At 50.3% G+C, this 11640-nt stretch overlaps 5 protein-coding genes across 5 annotated transcripts; 4 read left to right on the top strand and 1 right to left on the bottom strand.

Moving 5' to 3' along the window:
- Nucleotides 1-973: 973 nt before the first annotated feature.
- ARB_06272 (uncharacterized protein) lies at nucleotides 974-1162 on the top strand (the record flags this gene model as incomplete). Its single annotated transcript, XM_003015914.1, has 1 exon — nucleotides 974-1162. One exon carries the CDS (start codon nucleotides 974-976, stop codon nucleotides 1160-1162), a length of 189 nt encoding a protein of 62 aa, XP_003015960.1.
- Nucleotides 1163-1259: 97 nt separating this feature from the next.
- On the top strand, nucleotides 1260-1943 carry ARB_06271 (uncharacterized protein; the record flags this gene model as incomplete). Its single annotated transcript, XM_003015913.1, has 3 exons — nucleotides 1260-1449; nucleotides 1503-1721; nucleotides 1792-1943. 3 exons carry the CDS (start codon nucleotides 1260-1262, stop codon nucleotides 1941-1943), a joined length of 561 nt encoding a protein of 186 aa, XP_003015959.1.
- A 164-nt stretch (nucleotides 1944-2107) lies between these two features.
- On the bottom strand, nucleotides 2108-5612 carry ARB_06270 (uncharacterized protein; the record flags this gene model as incomplete). The annotated part of the gene is made up of 9 exons (XM_003015912.1): nucleotides 2108-3485; nucleotides 3631-3687; nucleotides 3762-3970; nucleotides 4061-4364; nucleotides 4445-4714; nucleotides 4776-4948; nucleotides 5007-5080; nucleotides 5131-5365; nucleotides 5424-5612. The coding sequence occupies 9 exons, from the start codon at nucleotides 5610-5612 to the stop codon at nucleotides 2108-2110; spliced, it is 2889 nt and encodes a 962-aa protein (XP_003015958.1).
- Nucleotides 5613-7436: 1824 nt separating this feature from the next.
- On the top strand, nucleotides 7437-9183 carry ARB_06269 (uncharacterized protein; the record flags this gene model as incomplete). Its single annotated transcript, XM_003015911.1, has 3 exons — nucleotides 7437-7737; nucleotides 7766-8937; nucleotides 9019-9183. 3 exons carry the CDS (start codon nucleotides 7437-7439, stop codon nucleotides 9181-9183), a joined length of 1638 nt encoding a protein of 545 aa, XP_003015957.1.
- A 388-nt stretch (nucleotides 9184-9571) lies between these two features.
- On the top strand, nucleotides 9572-11164 carry ARB_06268 (uncharacterized protein; the record flags this gene model as incomplete). Its single annotated transcript, XM_003015910.1, has 5 exons — nucleotides 9572-9822; nucleotides 9876-10222; nucleotides 10279-10595; nucleotides 10656-10896; nucleotides 11007-11164. The coding sequence occupies 5 exons, from the start codon at nucleotides 9572-9574 to the stop codon at nucleotides 11162-11164; spliced, it is 1314 nt and encodes a 437-aa protein (XP_003015956.1).
- Between the last annotated feature and the right edge of the window lie 476 nt (nucleotides 11165-11640).

Raw genomic sequence — 11640 nt, 5'->3', positions numbered from 1 at the left:
GGTTCCTGTACCGATGGCAGACGCAATGCCACCACCGCCATTGCAGGTTGTAGTCGTCGGTCCGCTTGATGGTGTCGAGGCGAGCGTGAGCCTTCCCGGCCACGTACGAGGTGGAATAGTTCAGGCTGATATGTATCGTCCGCGCCCCAAACATGGCAATGTACACCATCCGCCGGATCTCGGGCGGCAGCCGCGTGAAGAAGAGGCTGTTCTCCGTCGCCCGCTGCTCGTCTGGCGTGCTGGCGGGATATGACAGCGACAGCGGCCGCCGGTTAGCAGGCAGGATCGGTATCAGGGGCGTCCGCGGCCGCTGGAGACGACGGCGCGGTGGTGCAGGCCGCGCAGGCCGCGCAGGCTGCTCGCTGTGCCCGTCTGCCTGGCCGCCGCGGTGGGTTATCTTTCGAATCCACTGGCTGAATTTCGGCATTTCTCGTCCCTCGTCGACACGTACGGCGTCGCGGCTGCAGAGAGGCGTCGGTAGAGAGCGTGGAGGGACTGCCAGCCCGTCCATCGCAGGCCAGCGCAGGGCCCTGCAGGCAAGGAAGGCTGGGGGGGTTATTTGAGCGCGCGATGACTTGCAGGGCCGCTAGGGGGTCAGCGATGCGACGAGTCCGATGTTGGTGCCCGCCGCCGCGCCGGTCAGCAGCAGGGCTGGCATTGGGGTCTTGCCGCCAGCGTGCGAGGTCCGCCGCTTGCTCTGCCTGTCTGTCTGTCCGTCCGTCCGTTCTCTGCTCGCAGGCTCTGGTCTCTGTTCGCTGGTCCAGCAGGCCGATAAATAAACAAACCGCTTTGGCGACTGGCGAACCTTGCAGGCGGCAAAAGCAATTAGTTGGTTACGCCAAAACCACCGCGGGGGACGGGCAGAGCGCAGGATCAACAACTGCGAGCCATCTTGGACCGTCCGGTTGATATTGACGTTGACGTTGACGTTGATATTGATAGCTATTGTTGCGTCTGCTGCTCGAGACTGGTAATGTCTGCGGATATGGAGGCTGCCGTCAAGCTGTTCTTCTCGTCGCCGCGTTTTGCGGTCGCTGGCGCCAGCACCGATGCCAGCAAGTTTGGCTACAAGAGTACCAAAGATACCCTTTCCTCTGCTGGTGATGATGACGACGATGATGCTGATATAGTGGCATTCTCTAGTTCTCGCGTGGTATCATGAGCACTCGCTGGCCGTCACTCCGCTGAATCCGCGGGCGCCATCGATCTCGCTGCCGTCCAAATCATACACCACAGTGGCATCCCCCTCTGACCTGCCGATGCCCTCCCAGACATCCCTCTCGATCGTGACGCCGCCAAAGGTGACTATCCAGGTCCTGCGAGATGCAAACTCGGTGGGCGTGCCGGCTGTGTGGCTGCAGCCAGGAACCTACGACGACGAGGTGCTTGAATACGCCCGTGAGAACTTCAAGGCCGCCATCGGTGGGCCCGGAGGACAGGGCAGCGAGGGTTGGTGTGTCCTCGTAGACGGCGAGGCTGGACTCGATGCTGCTGGCGTCCAGTGGACTTCTCAAAAGCTGTGAAGAAGAGACAGTTGATAATCTGGCTTGACAGACTTGATGTACATGAAAATCTTACATTCTTGAACATAACCGTACGGCTCGATGAATATATATGGGATAAAAGCAACGGCTTGTTTGCTACAAAAGATGATACGGCGAGGCTGTGGTTCACAGTAGCACGGATGGATAATATCCTGATAGACAATCTCATTTTGGTTTGTATGCGTAATAGGAGCATATCTCGGCCTCCCTTGAAGCAGGGCAGGGCATTCATTAAGTTATCAATAAGCGGAACATCTCGTTTTGCTGGTCCAAAAGGAAACGAAGAACAAACTTGGTGAAGAAGCTGAGGGCTCTCGTCTTTTATATCCCTTCAAGCTCAACGAAAAGGATAAACATGGAGATAATGAAAAGAGAGACATGGTATCATCAGGTCATTAAGCGTGGCATCATCGGGATATAAAGATACCCCTGTTGAAGCATGGTTCATTAAAGCATCGAAAGAAAAGAAAGAAAAGGAGACAACAGGCTAGAAACGCAGAGAAAAGAAAACAAAAGAAATGCAAAGGAAAAAGGAAAATCGTCAATAAAAGGGGGAAGATGGATCAATCCCATTCATCAATGTCCATTTCGTCAACCTCAATCCGAGTTCCCAGGGCCTGTCTCCCTTCTCTGATCATGGCCTTCAGCTGGTGGTTCAGCCTGCGTATGCTGGCATCTTCTTCACGTTCCTTGCGCCTCAGTTTGGCGGCATGTCTCTGAGTCTCTCGTGACAACGGGGTTTCGTTGGGGTTTGACACCGTAGTGTGCTTTGGTGGCGTCTTGTAGACCGATGATGCAGATGAAGGAGAGTAGATATGCGGAGAGAGGTTGGTGGAACGTGTTGGTGTAAGAGGTGTCATGGGCCGCTTGGACTGTACTCTGGCACCGGAGCGGCGTGCAGGGACATGGCGGGCAACGCTGTTCCGGCGAGCATGCTTCTTGGAGCTGCAAGATGGGCTGCTCTCCCGAGAATCCTCGTCTTCCTTAACGAGAACCCAGTTGTTGTGTATATCTTCCCGGCGCGGCTTGTCGATGTGATAGTGCTCGTCTACCGGATAACGGCCAGGCACTGGTATATCGTCCATCAAACGGCTTGAGCGTCTCCGTTGTGACAGAGAGGGCCTCTCCCTTTTCTTGCTTGGTGGTACCGTTGCTGTGGAACCGTCCATATCGTACCCTATGCCTCCGCCGGCGTGAAACCCTCGGAAGGGAGCTGACACGCAGAAATTCCACACTTTCCCAGCAACGCCTCCAACGAGGTTGAGGACTGCCTCACCCCAGCCTGGAGAACTTTTCACGCCGGTGTCATCGCCCTGGGGAACCGGGGAGTCCCGTTTCCGTTTTGTTCCTTCAATATTTGAGGGTGTAACTGGTACGTCCCCCATTGTCCGACTGGTCTTTCGATACCTCGTGGGCCGGTAGTCAAGCTCTGACTCCTCGTTGTCACCATCACGCTGTGACGAGAATCCCAGTATCGGCTGCCCTGCCGTCGTCAACAGCCCTGTATCCAGACCTCCCTCTGCCAGTAGGTATTCGGTGTTTGCCAGTGGCACAGGACTCGAGATCCGCGAGACGGGAGACTGGCGGTCCCAGATAGCCCGGTCATCGAGTCCGCCATAGCCATAGCGAGCACGCTTGCAGCTGCTCATGAGCGGCGTCGAGAGAGTGCGACACAACGACAGCGAGGAGGTCGCTGACGCTGGCTGCGGCGAGTGGTAGAAGCGAGATCTGGCACCGGTCAGGTCCAGCTTCGGCGGGACCGGGCTGTCGATGAAGAAATCGCCAGACATGGAAGAGTTGCGTAAACGAGAACCTGCACGGAGTACTTCGTATCCTGAATTGCTGATGAAGTTTGACGGGCTGGGAAGCAGGCGAAGGGCGAGCCTTGTGCCTTGATATTGACGGTCACAAATGAAAAAAATGAGGCTGGGATTTGTTTGGCTGGGAAAGTGACGTTAGGCCTTGGCGCGCTTCCAACCACCTTTTTTTTTTTTTTTTTTTTTTTTTTTTTCTCTGATAATCAGCTGGCTGGGTCTAACTTGCCATCACATGGATACATAGCAGGGGCGCTACTATAGCAAATTACAATATATACAGGTGAGAAGATAAAGAGAGGATGGCGGAAGAAAGGAGGGCAGCACTGCTATGGCTACGTCCTACGTCAGCTGTGCCTTTTCTTTTTGTTTTGTTTTTTTTGCTGCCTGTTAGTACCCATACAGGTTGGTGGATGTACCAGTCCCCTGTAGCTGTTTGTTCTCCTTTTTCAGGAGATATCTCATCCACCAGGCACAGAGGATCGAGAAGAGAGCAAAGCCAGCAGAGGTGCCAAAGCCGATGCCGTACCTGGGCGAGTCGTAGTTGGGCCAGACATACGCTCCGTATATGTACCCTATCTGGCCCCCGACGTTTGTCATGGCAAGGACAACCTATATTTATGGGGGAAACCCGTCAGTCTTCACATAGCTTTCGGATAACTAGAAGTCTGGTTCTGGTTCAGGGGAGCGAGCTAAACTTACAGCTTGTTTCTCGCGGGTTTGAGATAGGGTTGATGAAGCCCAACCAATGATGACCGAGTTCACTGAATAGGCACCGATGGGGAAGATGAAGCATGCGACATAGCGTCCCGCAGTGTTCAGAGTTGAGGCAGCTATCACGAACCCAACGATGGCCGTTGCAAGGCCCACGGTGATATGCCAGGTACGCTCGTGGAAACGTCCAGATGTGTACCCAAAGAGAACACCCGCTGCTCCGGCGAAAAGGAAGGGTGGGCATGTCAATACCAAAGTGATTGTTGTATTGAAGCCAAGAGTCTTGACCACACTGGAGCTCGTGGGGAAACTGTGTTAGCTGTCTGCTGAACTTATTATACCCAGGCTGAATAGTATGAGAAAACCACTTACGTTGGGAAGAAGCTATTAAATCCACAGGCAGACAGGTGAAAATTCTGCATCAAACAGAAGATCCACGTTCTCGGGTCTCTGACTGCCTGCTTGAGGCCTTGCATGGTCGATGCTTTCTCCGGCTCTCCCATCTTATCTCTCTGGATTCTCTCATGGGCAAGTTCTCGCTCAGCAGGTTTCAGCCATCGAGTAGTCAAAGGCGTGTTCGGTAGAAGCCAGAAGCCAGCAATAGCGACGGCAGCCGAGACGGAACCTTCGATGATAAAAAGCCTAGAAGGGCGTGAGCAAATGTGGACATGGTAAAGTATACAATTTTTTAAGACTGCCATACCATCGCCATCCTGACAACCCCCTGACTTGGTCGAGCCCAGAGAAGACACCTGCAGCAATCAACCCAGCGAATCCAGTTGCCAGAATCTGGGCTGCGTATAGCATGGCGATTCGAGCGGCAACTTCTCTTCGGGTATAGAAGATGGATAAGATATATGTCGCTCCGGGGTAGAACTAAACGGCTGATAGTTAGAAATGCGCAACACCGTCCAGTCCGAGTGTGTACACTTACAGGAGCTTCCGTGATCCCAAGAAGGAACCGGCATACCACCATCCCAGGGTATGACTGAACCAAAGCAGTGCAAGCTATTGAGGTTAGATTGGCCCTGACCATAGGCGGATAACCAACCACATACCCGAAACCGCTGACCACACTAACATCCAAGCACTCATATATAAACTCGGGGGTACTCTGGTGATAAGCATGTTACTCGGGACTTGCGTGAGGACGTATCCAACAAACAAAATGGAAATCGTAGTGTTGAACTGGGTGCCGTGCATGCCGAGTTCTTCCTCCAGATTGTTAAGACGGGCCTGTGCAAGCGTGTTTCGATCAATGTAGTTGAGGAAGTACATGAATGTCAAGGTCGGCTACATTTTTGTGTCAGCTTTCTGAAATAACCAGAATCACCATAGGGCAATAACTCACCATAATGCGCCAGTCCAACTTGCGAACCAGCTTGACCTCCTCAGTCGATAATTTGGTGACGGCACCAGCATAATCACGGTCCTCTACTGCGACTTTTTCGTCCATTCCATCTTCAGTCTTTGTCCTCTCGATCTGGTCATCGGCTCCGGCAGGCGAGACGCCTGTCTTTTCGGATTTCTCTGAGCCCATTTTCACTGAAGGCAGTCCAGAGCATACACAGCTCAGTGCTAATCTAAAGCAGAGAGTATGTGGACGCCGCAAACTTGCTCGAGAGTCCCTGAGGGATGGGGATGACAAGTGCCTTATCAGCTCGTGGCGGTCGGCCGATCAATTACCATGAGAATTCGACTGGGACGGCTGGGTGCGCTGCTGTCACTCCCAGCGCAGGGGTGCTGGCAAAGGATGTGCAGTTACATTGTCAGTCCAACGGCACCCTCCATCGCTGGCCAGCTCTTTTCCTACTCGTCTGTTTTTACCTTTTGCATGGGAAGGAAGCTGGATCGACAGCTTGCGATATCACGGGACCGGGATCTAGGTCCATGCGGGGAAGCTTCCACCAATGAAATCAAGTTTAATAAGCGGACCCACCGTCATCAGTCACCTGATTGGTGAGCTAATCTCGACCCCGGCCCAAACGCAAAAATAGGATGCAACAAAGCTCGTTTACACGCCTGTAACTATAAACTGCAAACTAGTGGAAATCTGGAAGAGATGAAGGGAAGTTGGAGTGTTATATAACAGGTTCAGAAGCAATGTGGCGTGCTCTAGAAGGGGGATTCTAGAACGCGAAGTGATTATCAGAGACAGACAGCAGGTAACTACCAAGACTTGGCATATTTTCAACAGCGTGTAGCTGCTGAAGGATTTCTAACTTACACCCAAGATATAGACATGGATCTTCGAAGGCCTGTCAGCGGCAAATCAAACATACCTAAATGCACATGGATACTACATCATACTCTCGACTAAATGCGGCAAGTTTTAAACGTTGAGCAGGGGAGACAACGCTTACAGAGAGAAGTCAAAAGATAAGCCAAACCAACAATGGATACGGATATAACAGCTCCATTCGACAAGAGCTTGCTTGTTCAGCTTTGCTACGGAGTACTCTGGCTAAATATAAAAGCCGGGAAACCCCAAACCGCCTGAAATGTATATACTGTGTAGGGAACTATAATCGAGTCGAGGCGAGGAGACAGGAGATGAATACAAAAAATTCCGACAACAAGCTCCCGAGGGCGAGCCGAAGACACCTCTTGCATCATATTAAAACTTTTTGACGACTAGCTAGCATGTATCGATCACTTCTTACTTGATATATATAGTTGGACTGGAAGAAAGGACCTACGGAGTACGGAGTACTGTGATAGCCTGTAGATAACGATAGGCAGAGACCAAGCATCCACACCAAAAGTGACGGTCAAGTTAAGATTATCACAAGCCCTTGCTTGACTCTTCTTAGTTCGTCGCAAAAGCCGCCCGCTGCTCGTCCCTGTCGCCTTTTGTTTTTTTCGCTCGGCTTTTGGCAGGGGCAGCCTCAAACACGTGATCGATAATTTTAGGGGGCTTCGCGTTCCTTCGAGCGACCCATCGCTGGTTTCACTTCATTAATTCGCCCTGCTCAGCTTCACGGTTGACCCTGCTTGCAGTCCGCGCAAGCGCTGTAGACGATAATAACCGCAGCTGTGGCTTGGTGAGCGGTGCTGGGCGCATTGATTGTGGCATTGATGCCCTATCGGACTATCAAGGTATCTAACCACAACACTATGTCGCGGGGCGGATATGGATAAGGCTGCGAGGTTCAATTGAATGATTCCTGGAGCTAACAACGTCCTGTGACTAGGTCGCCGACTTTGGATGGGAAGATAGAGCATTTATATATACCATAAGCCCAATATGACCGCGGCTTCAAGTCCGCTTAATCGCCAACCAAGCTGGATTCCACTTCTCTGTGCAGTGGCCGCCCTCTCCCTCCCGATAACCATTCACTTTATCCGCACACGGAATGATAATATGACCACCGCCGCGCTTCCACTATCTCCGTCGCTCCCGTCCCTCCCGTTGTTTCTGGAGGCGCAGAAATGGGCGTCTACGGATCCCGGGAAGATCGCGATAATCGATAAAACGAAGGACCTGAGTTTTACCTATCGCCAGCTACTCAATGATGTAGCCGCATTAAAGAGGCGCATTTTGGCTCAGGTGAAAGTTCAAGATCTGGAAGAGAGGAGGATAGCGTTCCTTGTACCGGCTGGCTATGATTATGTGGTTTGCCAGTGGGCTGTATGGGCGGCCGGCGGTGTCTGTGTGCCGTTATGTAAGTTCAACTTTCTCTCAGTGACTAGCAAAGACCTATCATACTAACTGGGATACAGGCACATCTCATCCACCGAAGGAGCTTTTATATACTATCTCGGACTCAGATCCATCCTTAGTGGTGCTTCATAGCTCGTTCCAACACTTGAAGCCCGCTTTGCTAGACAAGTCATCCAAAACCTGCTTCATGGAGCTCTCACCCATCACTGAAAGCAGAAGCTGTACCTCTATACCCAATCTCCATCCGGCTTTTGCGCTGTCACGAAGAGCTCTAATGATCTATACCTCTGGCACAACAGCAAACCCTAAGGGCTGTGTCACGACACACAAGACCATAACATTCCAAGCAACATCCCTTATCCAGGCATGGAAATATTCCCCATCCGATCACCTAATCCACGTCCTTCCTCTCCATCATATTCACGGTATCATCAACGGCCTTACAGCGACCCTACTTAGCGGTGGAACAGTCGAAATGTATGCCAAGTTTGATCCTCAGATTGTTTGGGATAGGTGGAGCAATCCTGGCTCATCAACAATGTTCATGGCCGTCCCAACAGTGTATTCGCGGCTAGTCGACTATTTTGATGCTCATATCAGATCCACCGATTCTGAAGCAGCAGCTAGGTCTGGTGCTGGCGCATTGAGGCTAGTAGTCAGCGGCTCTGCAGCCCTGCCCACGCCAATTAAGACTAAATTTTTGGAAATCACCGGGCAAACCTTGCTTGAACGGTACGGAATGACTGAAATTGGCATGGGACTGAGCTGTGGCCTTGACGTTTCGCGGCGTATTGAAGGGAGTGTTGGCTGGCCCCTCCCTGGCGTACAAGTTCGTCTAACACACCGGGAAACTGGGACTCCGATACCTGTTACTTCATACGATGAGGACGGTATGATTGAAATTAAGGGTGAAAACGTATTCCTTGAATACTGGCGGCGGCCTGAAGCAACGGCTTCCGAATTTACCAGCGATGGCTGGTTTAAAACGGGGGATGTGGCAAGGCGAGACGCAGCTGGTGCGTACTACATCCAAGGCCGAGCCTCAGTGGACCTGATCAAAAGCGGCGGATATAAGATATCCGCACTGGAAGTTGAAAGAAAGATGCTGGCATTAGAAGAAGTTCAGGAGGTTGCCGTCGTGGGAATTGCTGATGAGGAATGGGGCCAACGAGTTGCTGCCGTTGTTAAGCAGAGAGAAGGAGTAAGTATCCCCTCCAATGCCCTTTTTCCACTCTAAAGGACATTATGTCAGGTATTAGACCATTACTAATTAAATGTTCAGACCGCAAAACTAGAGCTTCAAAGCCTCCGTACAAAACTGAAGTCAGAGATGGCAGCGTATAAAATCCCAAGTGTCCTGAAACTGGTTGACAGCATCGAGAGAAACGCTATGGGCAAGGTAAATAAGAAGATGATTGTGAAGAAGTACTGGCCAGATCTTGAGTGATTATGGCTGCGCTTATTTTTTATCTCAATGTTCGGAGGTTACCACCGACGGTGGTTTTATATCTCATATATCTTGTAAATAATGCCCAAAGATTATGTCTATTAGAGACCCATACACACGCGAGTTGGGGATCATTTTTAAGTTACATATACCAGCAGAAAAATGTACGGAGTGGTTATCATGATTAATTGGGCTTGAAGCTGTGATGTTCAAAGCATGGTGTTTTTAAACCACACTAGCAGGGAAGGGGGCGCGTAAGGGGCTAGTTAAAGGCTGCATGCATGGATAGTATGGAGTATTTTATTCGTACCACGGGAAAATTGTTGGCCAACGATCATGTTCAATTGTAAGGGCTGATTTAAAGCGCTCAACCACCGTGCATACAAAGATGGTCAAACGTGCTTTACAGGGACTTTGGACCAGGTCCTTGCTCGGCCGCAAGCAACCGACGATATTTTGCGGGAAGGGCGCTGAGCTATCTCCAGATACCTTAATTGAAGAAGAGATAGTACCTGACTATCAAGCCAGTCACTATTTCCCTGTTAAACCAGGCTACGTTTTCAATCATCGGTTCGAGGCACTCGCAAAACTGGGCTGGGGTGGTTGCTCCACTGTCTGGCTTGTAAGAGACCTCCGGCGGTAAGTTAAATCTCTAACCGCTATATTGGAGCTATATTGACTAGAAATACTAGACGGAACTGGCAGAGCGAGCGCTATCTAGCATTGAAGGTTGGCAATAATGACTTCAATGATGCAGAACAAGCTGCGCATGAGTTCAATATTGAACGTCACATTGGCAGCATGGGTGGCCGCCATGGTGGACGCAATTACCTTCGAACTTTTGTCGAGCAGTTTGAGGAAAAAGGTCCCAACGGGATGCATGTGTGTTTAGCATACGAACCCATGAGAGAGCCTCTATGGCTATTCCAATCTCGCCTCCGGAATAAAAGATTTCACCTCGGCCTTTTAAAGGGTTATATAAAACTTCTTCTGAAGGGACTAGACTACCTCCATACAGAATGCAATGTTATCCACACAGGTCAGTCTCTGCAGTTGACACGAGAGACGGCAACGATTTGCTAATATTATTTATAGACTTGAAGGTTGAAAACATTCTCGTCAGTTTTGAAGAACCATCGGTGCTGGAAGACTTTGCTCAATTGCAAGCACAGAATCCTATGCCCCGTAAATCAAATAACGGGAATACCGTCTACCTCTCACACAATGACTTTGGGCCCGTGAGATCATACTATATCTTGCCTAAAATAACAGATTTTGGCCTGTCCCACTACCAAAAAGACCCATCATTGCTGAACAGGCACCCAATCCAGCCTGACCAGTACCGAGCTCCTGAAGTTATTCTAGGTGCTGGCTGGACATATAGCGTGGATATTTGGAATCTTGGGCTGCTGGTAGTTGCCCTTTTTTGATTATCATTTACCACTGAACACCTGACTAATGGCAGATACTAGATGTGGAATATGCTCGAGTCTCGGGATCTCTTTACTTCACCGCTTGATGATCAGGGAAATTATCGCCCCGAAGCTCATCTGGCAGAGATGATTGCCCTTCTGGGTCCACCTCCAAAGGCAATGGTAGAGCGCGAGAGAGATGGTATGGAGTGGAAGTGGGCGCCAGCTGCTCAGAATGCCGCGGGAGAGATGTGTAACACGGCTTCTGAATGGTATGGTGGACCATTCTTTGACGATAATGGTAAGGTAGCCTTTTCTATCCATGATACTCGGGCCAAATTTTCTAACTGGTGTGGTGGATGTTAGGGGAGTTTCGGAACAAAGAGGCCATACCTTCCGGAATTAACCTAGATGATACGGTTACCTGTCTTGAAGGAGCGCAAAAGATGCAGTTTTTAACATTTGCAAGGAAAATGCTACAGTGGCTACCCGAGAATAGGAAGACAGCAAAGGAGCTTGTGGAAGATCCGTGGCTTAGTGACGAGTCGATCAACAGAGGAGGTATCTGAGATATCGCCTGTGCCATTTTATTGCGACAACTAAAGCGAGCAGGTTCTCTATCTTAACTTTCCATAACAGTTGCCCTACTCCCTCCTGTACTTGTGAATGTAAAGTTCCCAATTAGCGGTTAATGGAACGGTAGTTGGTGTTAGATAGAAGAATATATATAGAAATGTACTGTAACTGGTAATGGAAGTCTGTATATAAGAGAGTAGTTGGAAGCAATGGATGGAGTAAAAAAGGTCCAATATGATCATTGGTGGAAATTGTCTAGAGTTGATTACATAACCCAGCTTACTAACTAGCGCTCGGAGATAGCGAGCTCGAACTTGCGATAAACAAAAACTGCAACTCCGAAAGACGAACCACAGCAGATGCAAAGTTAGTCGGGGGAACCCCATCCACGCCCGACCTATATACGTTTAGTCTCTCTCTTCTTTTGCTTCGTTAATTTATATATCATATGTTTTCTCCCTCCCCACCA

The sequence above is a fragment of the Trichophyton benhamiae genome (genome assembly GCF_000151125.1).
Source record: "Trichophyton benhamiae CBS 112371 chromosome Unknown Abenha-G-c-322p01.r1, whole genome shotgun sequence".
In the NCBI taxonomy this organism is placed as follows: domain Eukaryota; kingdom Fungi; phylum Ascomycota; class Eurotiomycetes; order Onygenales; family Arthrodermataceae; genus Trichophyton; species Trichophyton benhamiae.
The sequence above is the reverse complement of the archived record's forward strand: the minus strand, read 5'-3'. Positions and strand labels throughout refer to the sequence as shown.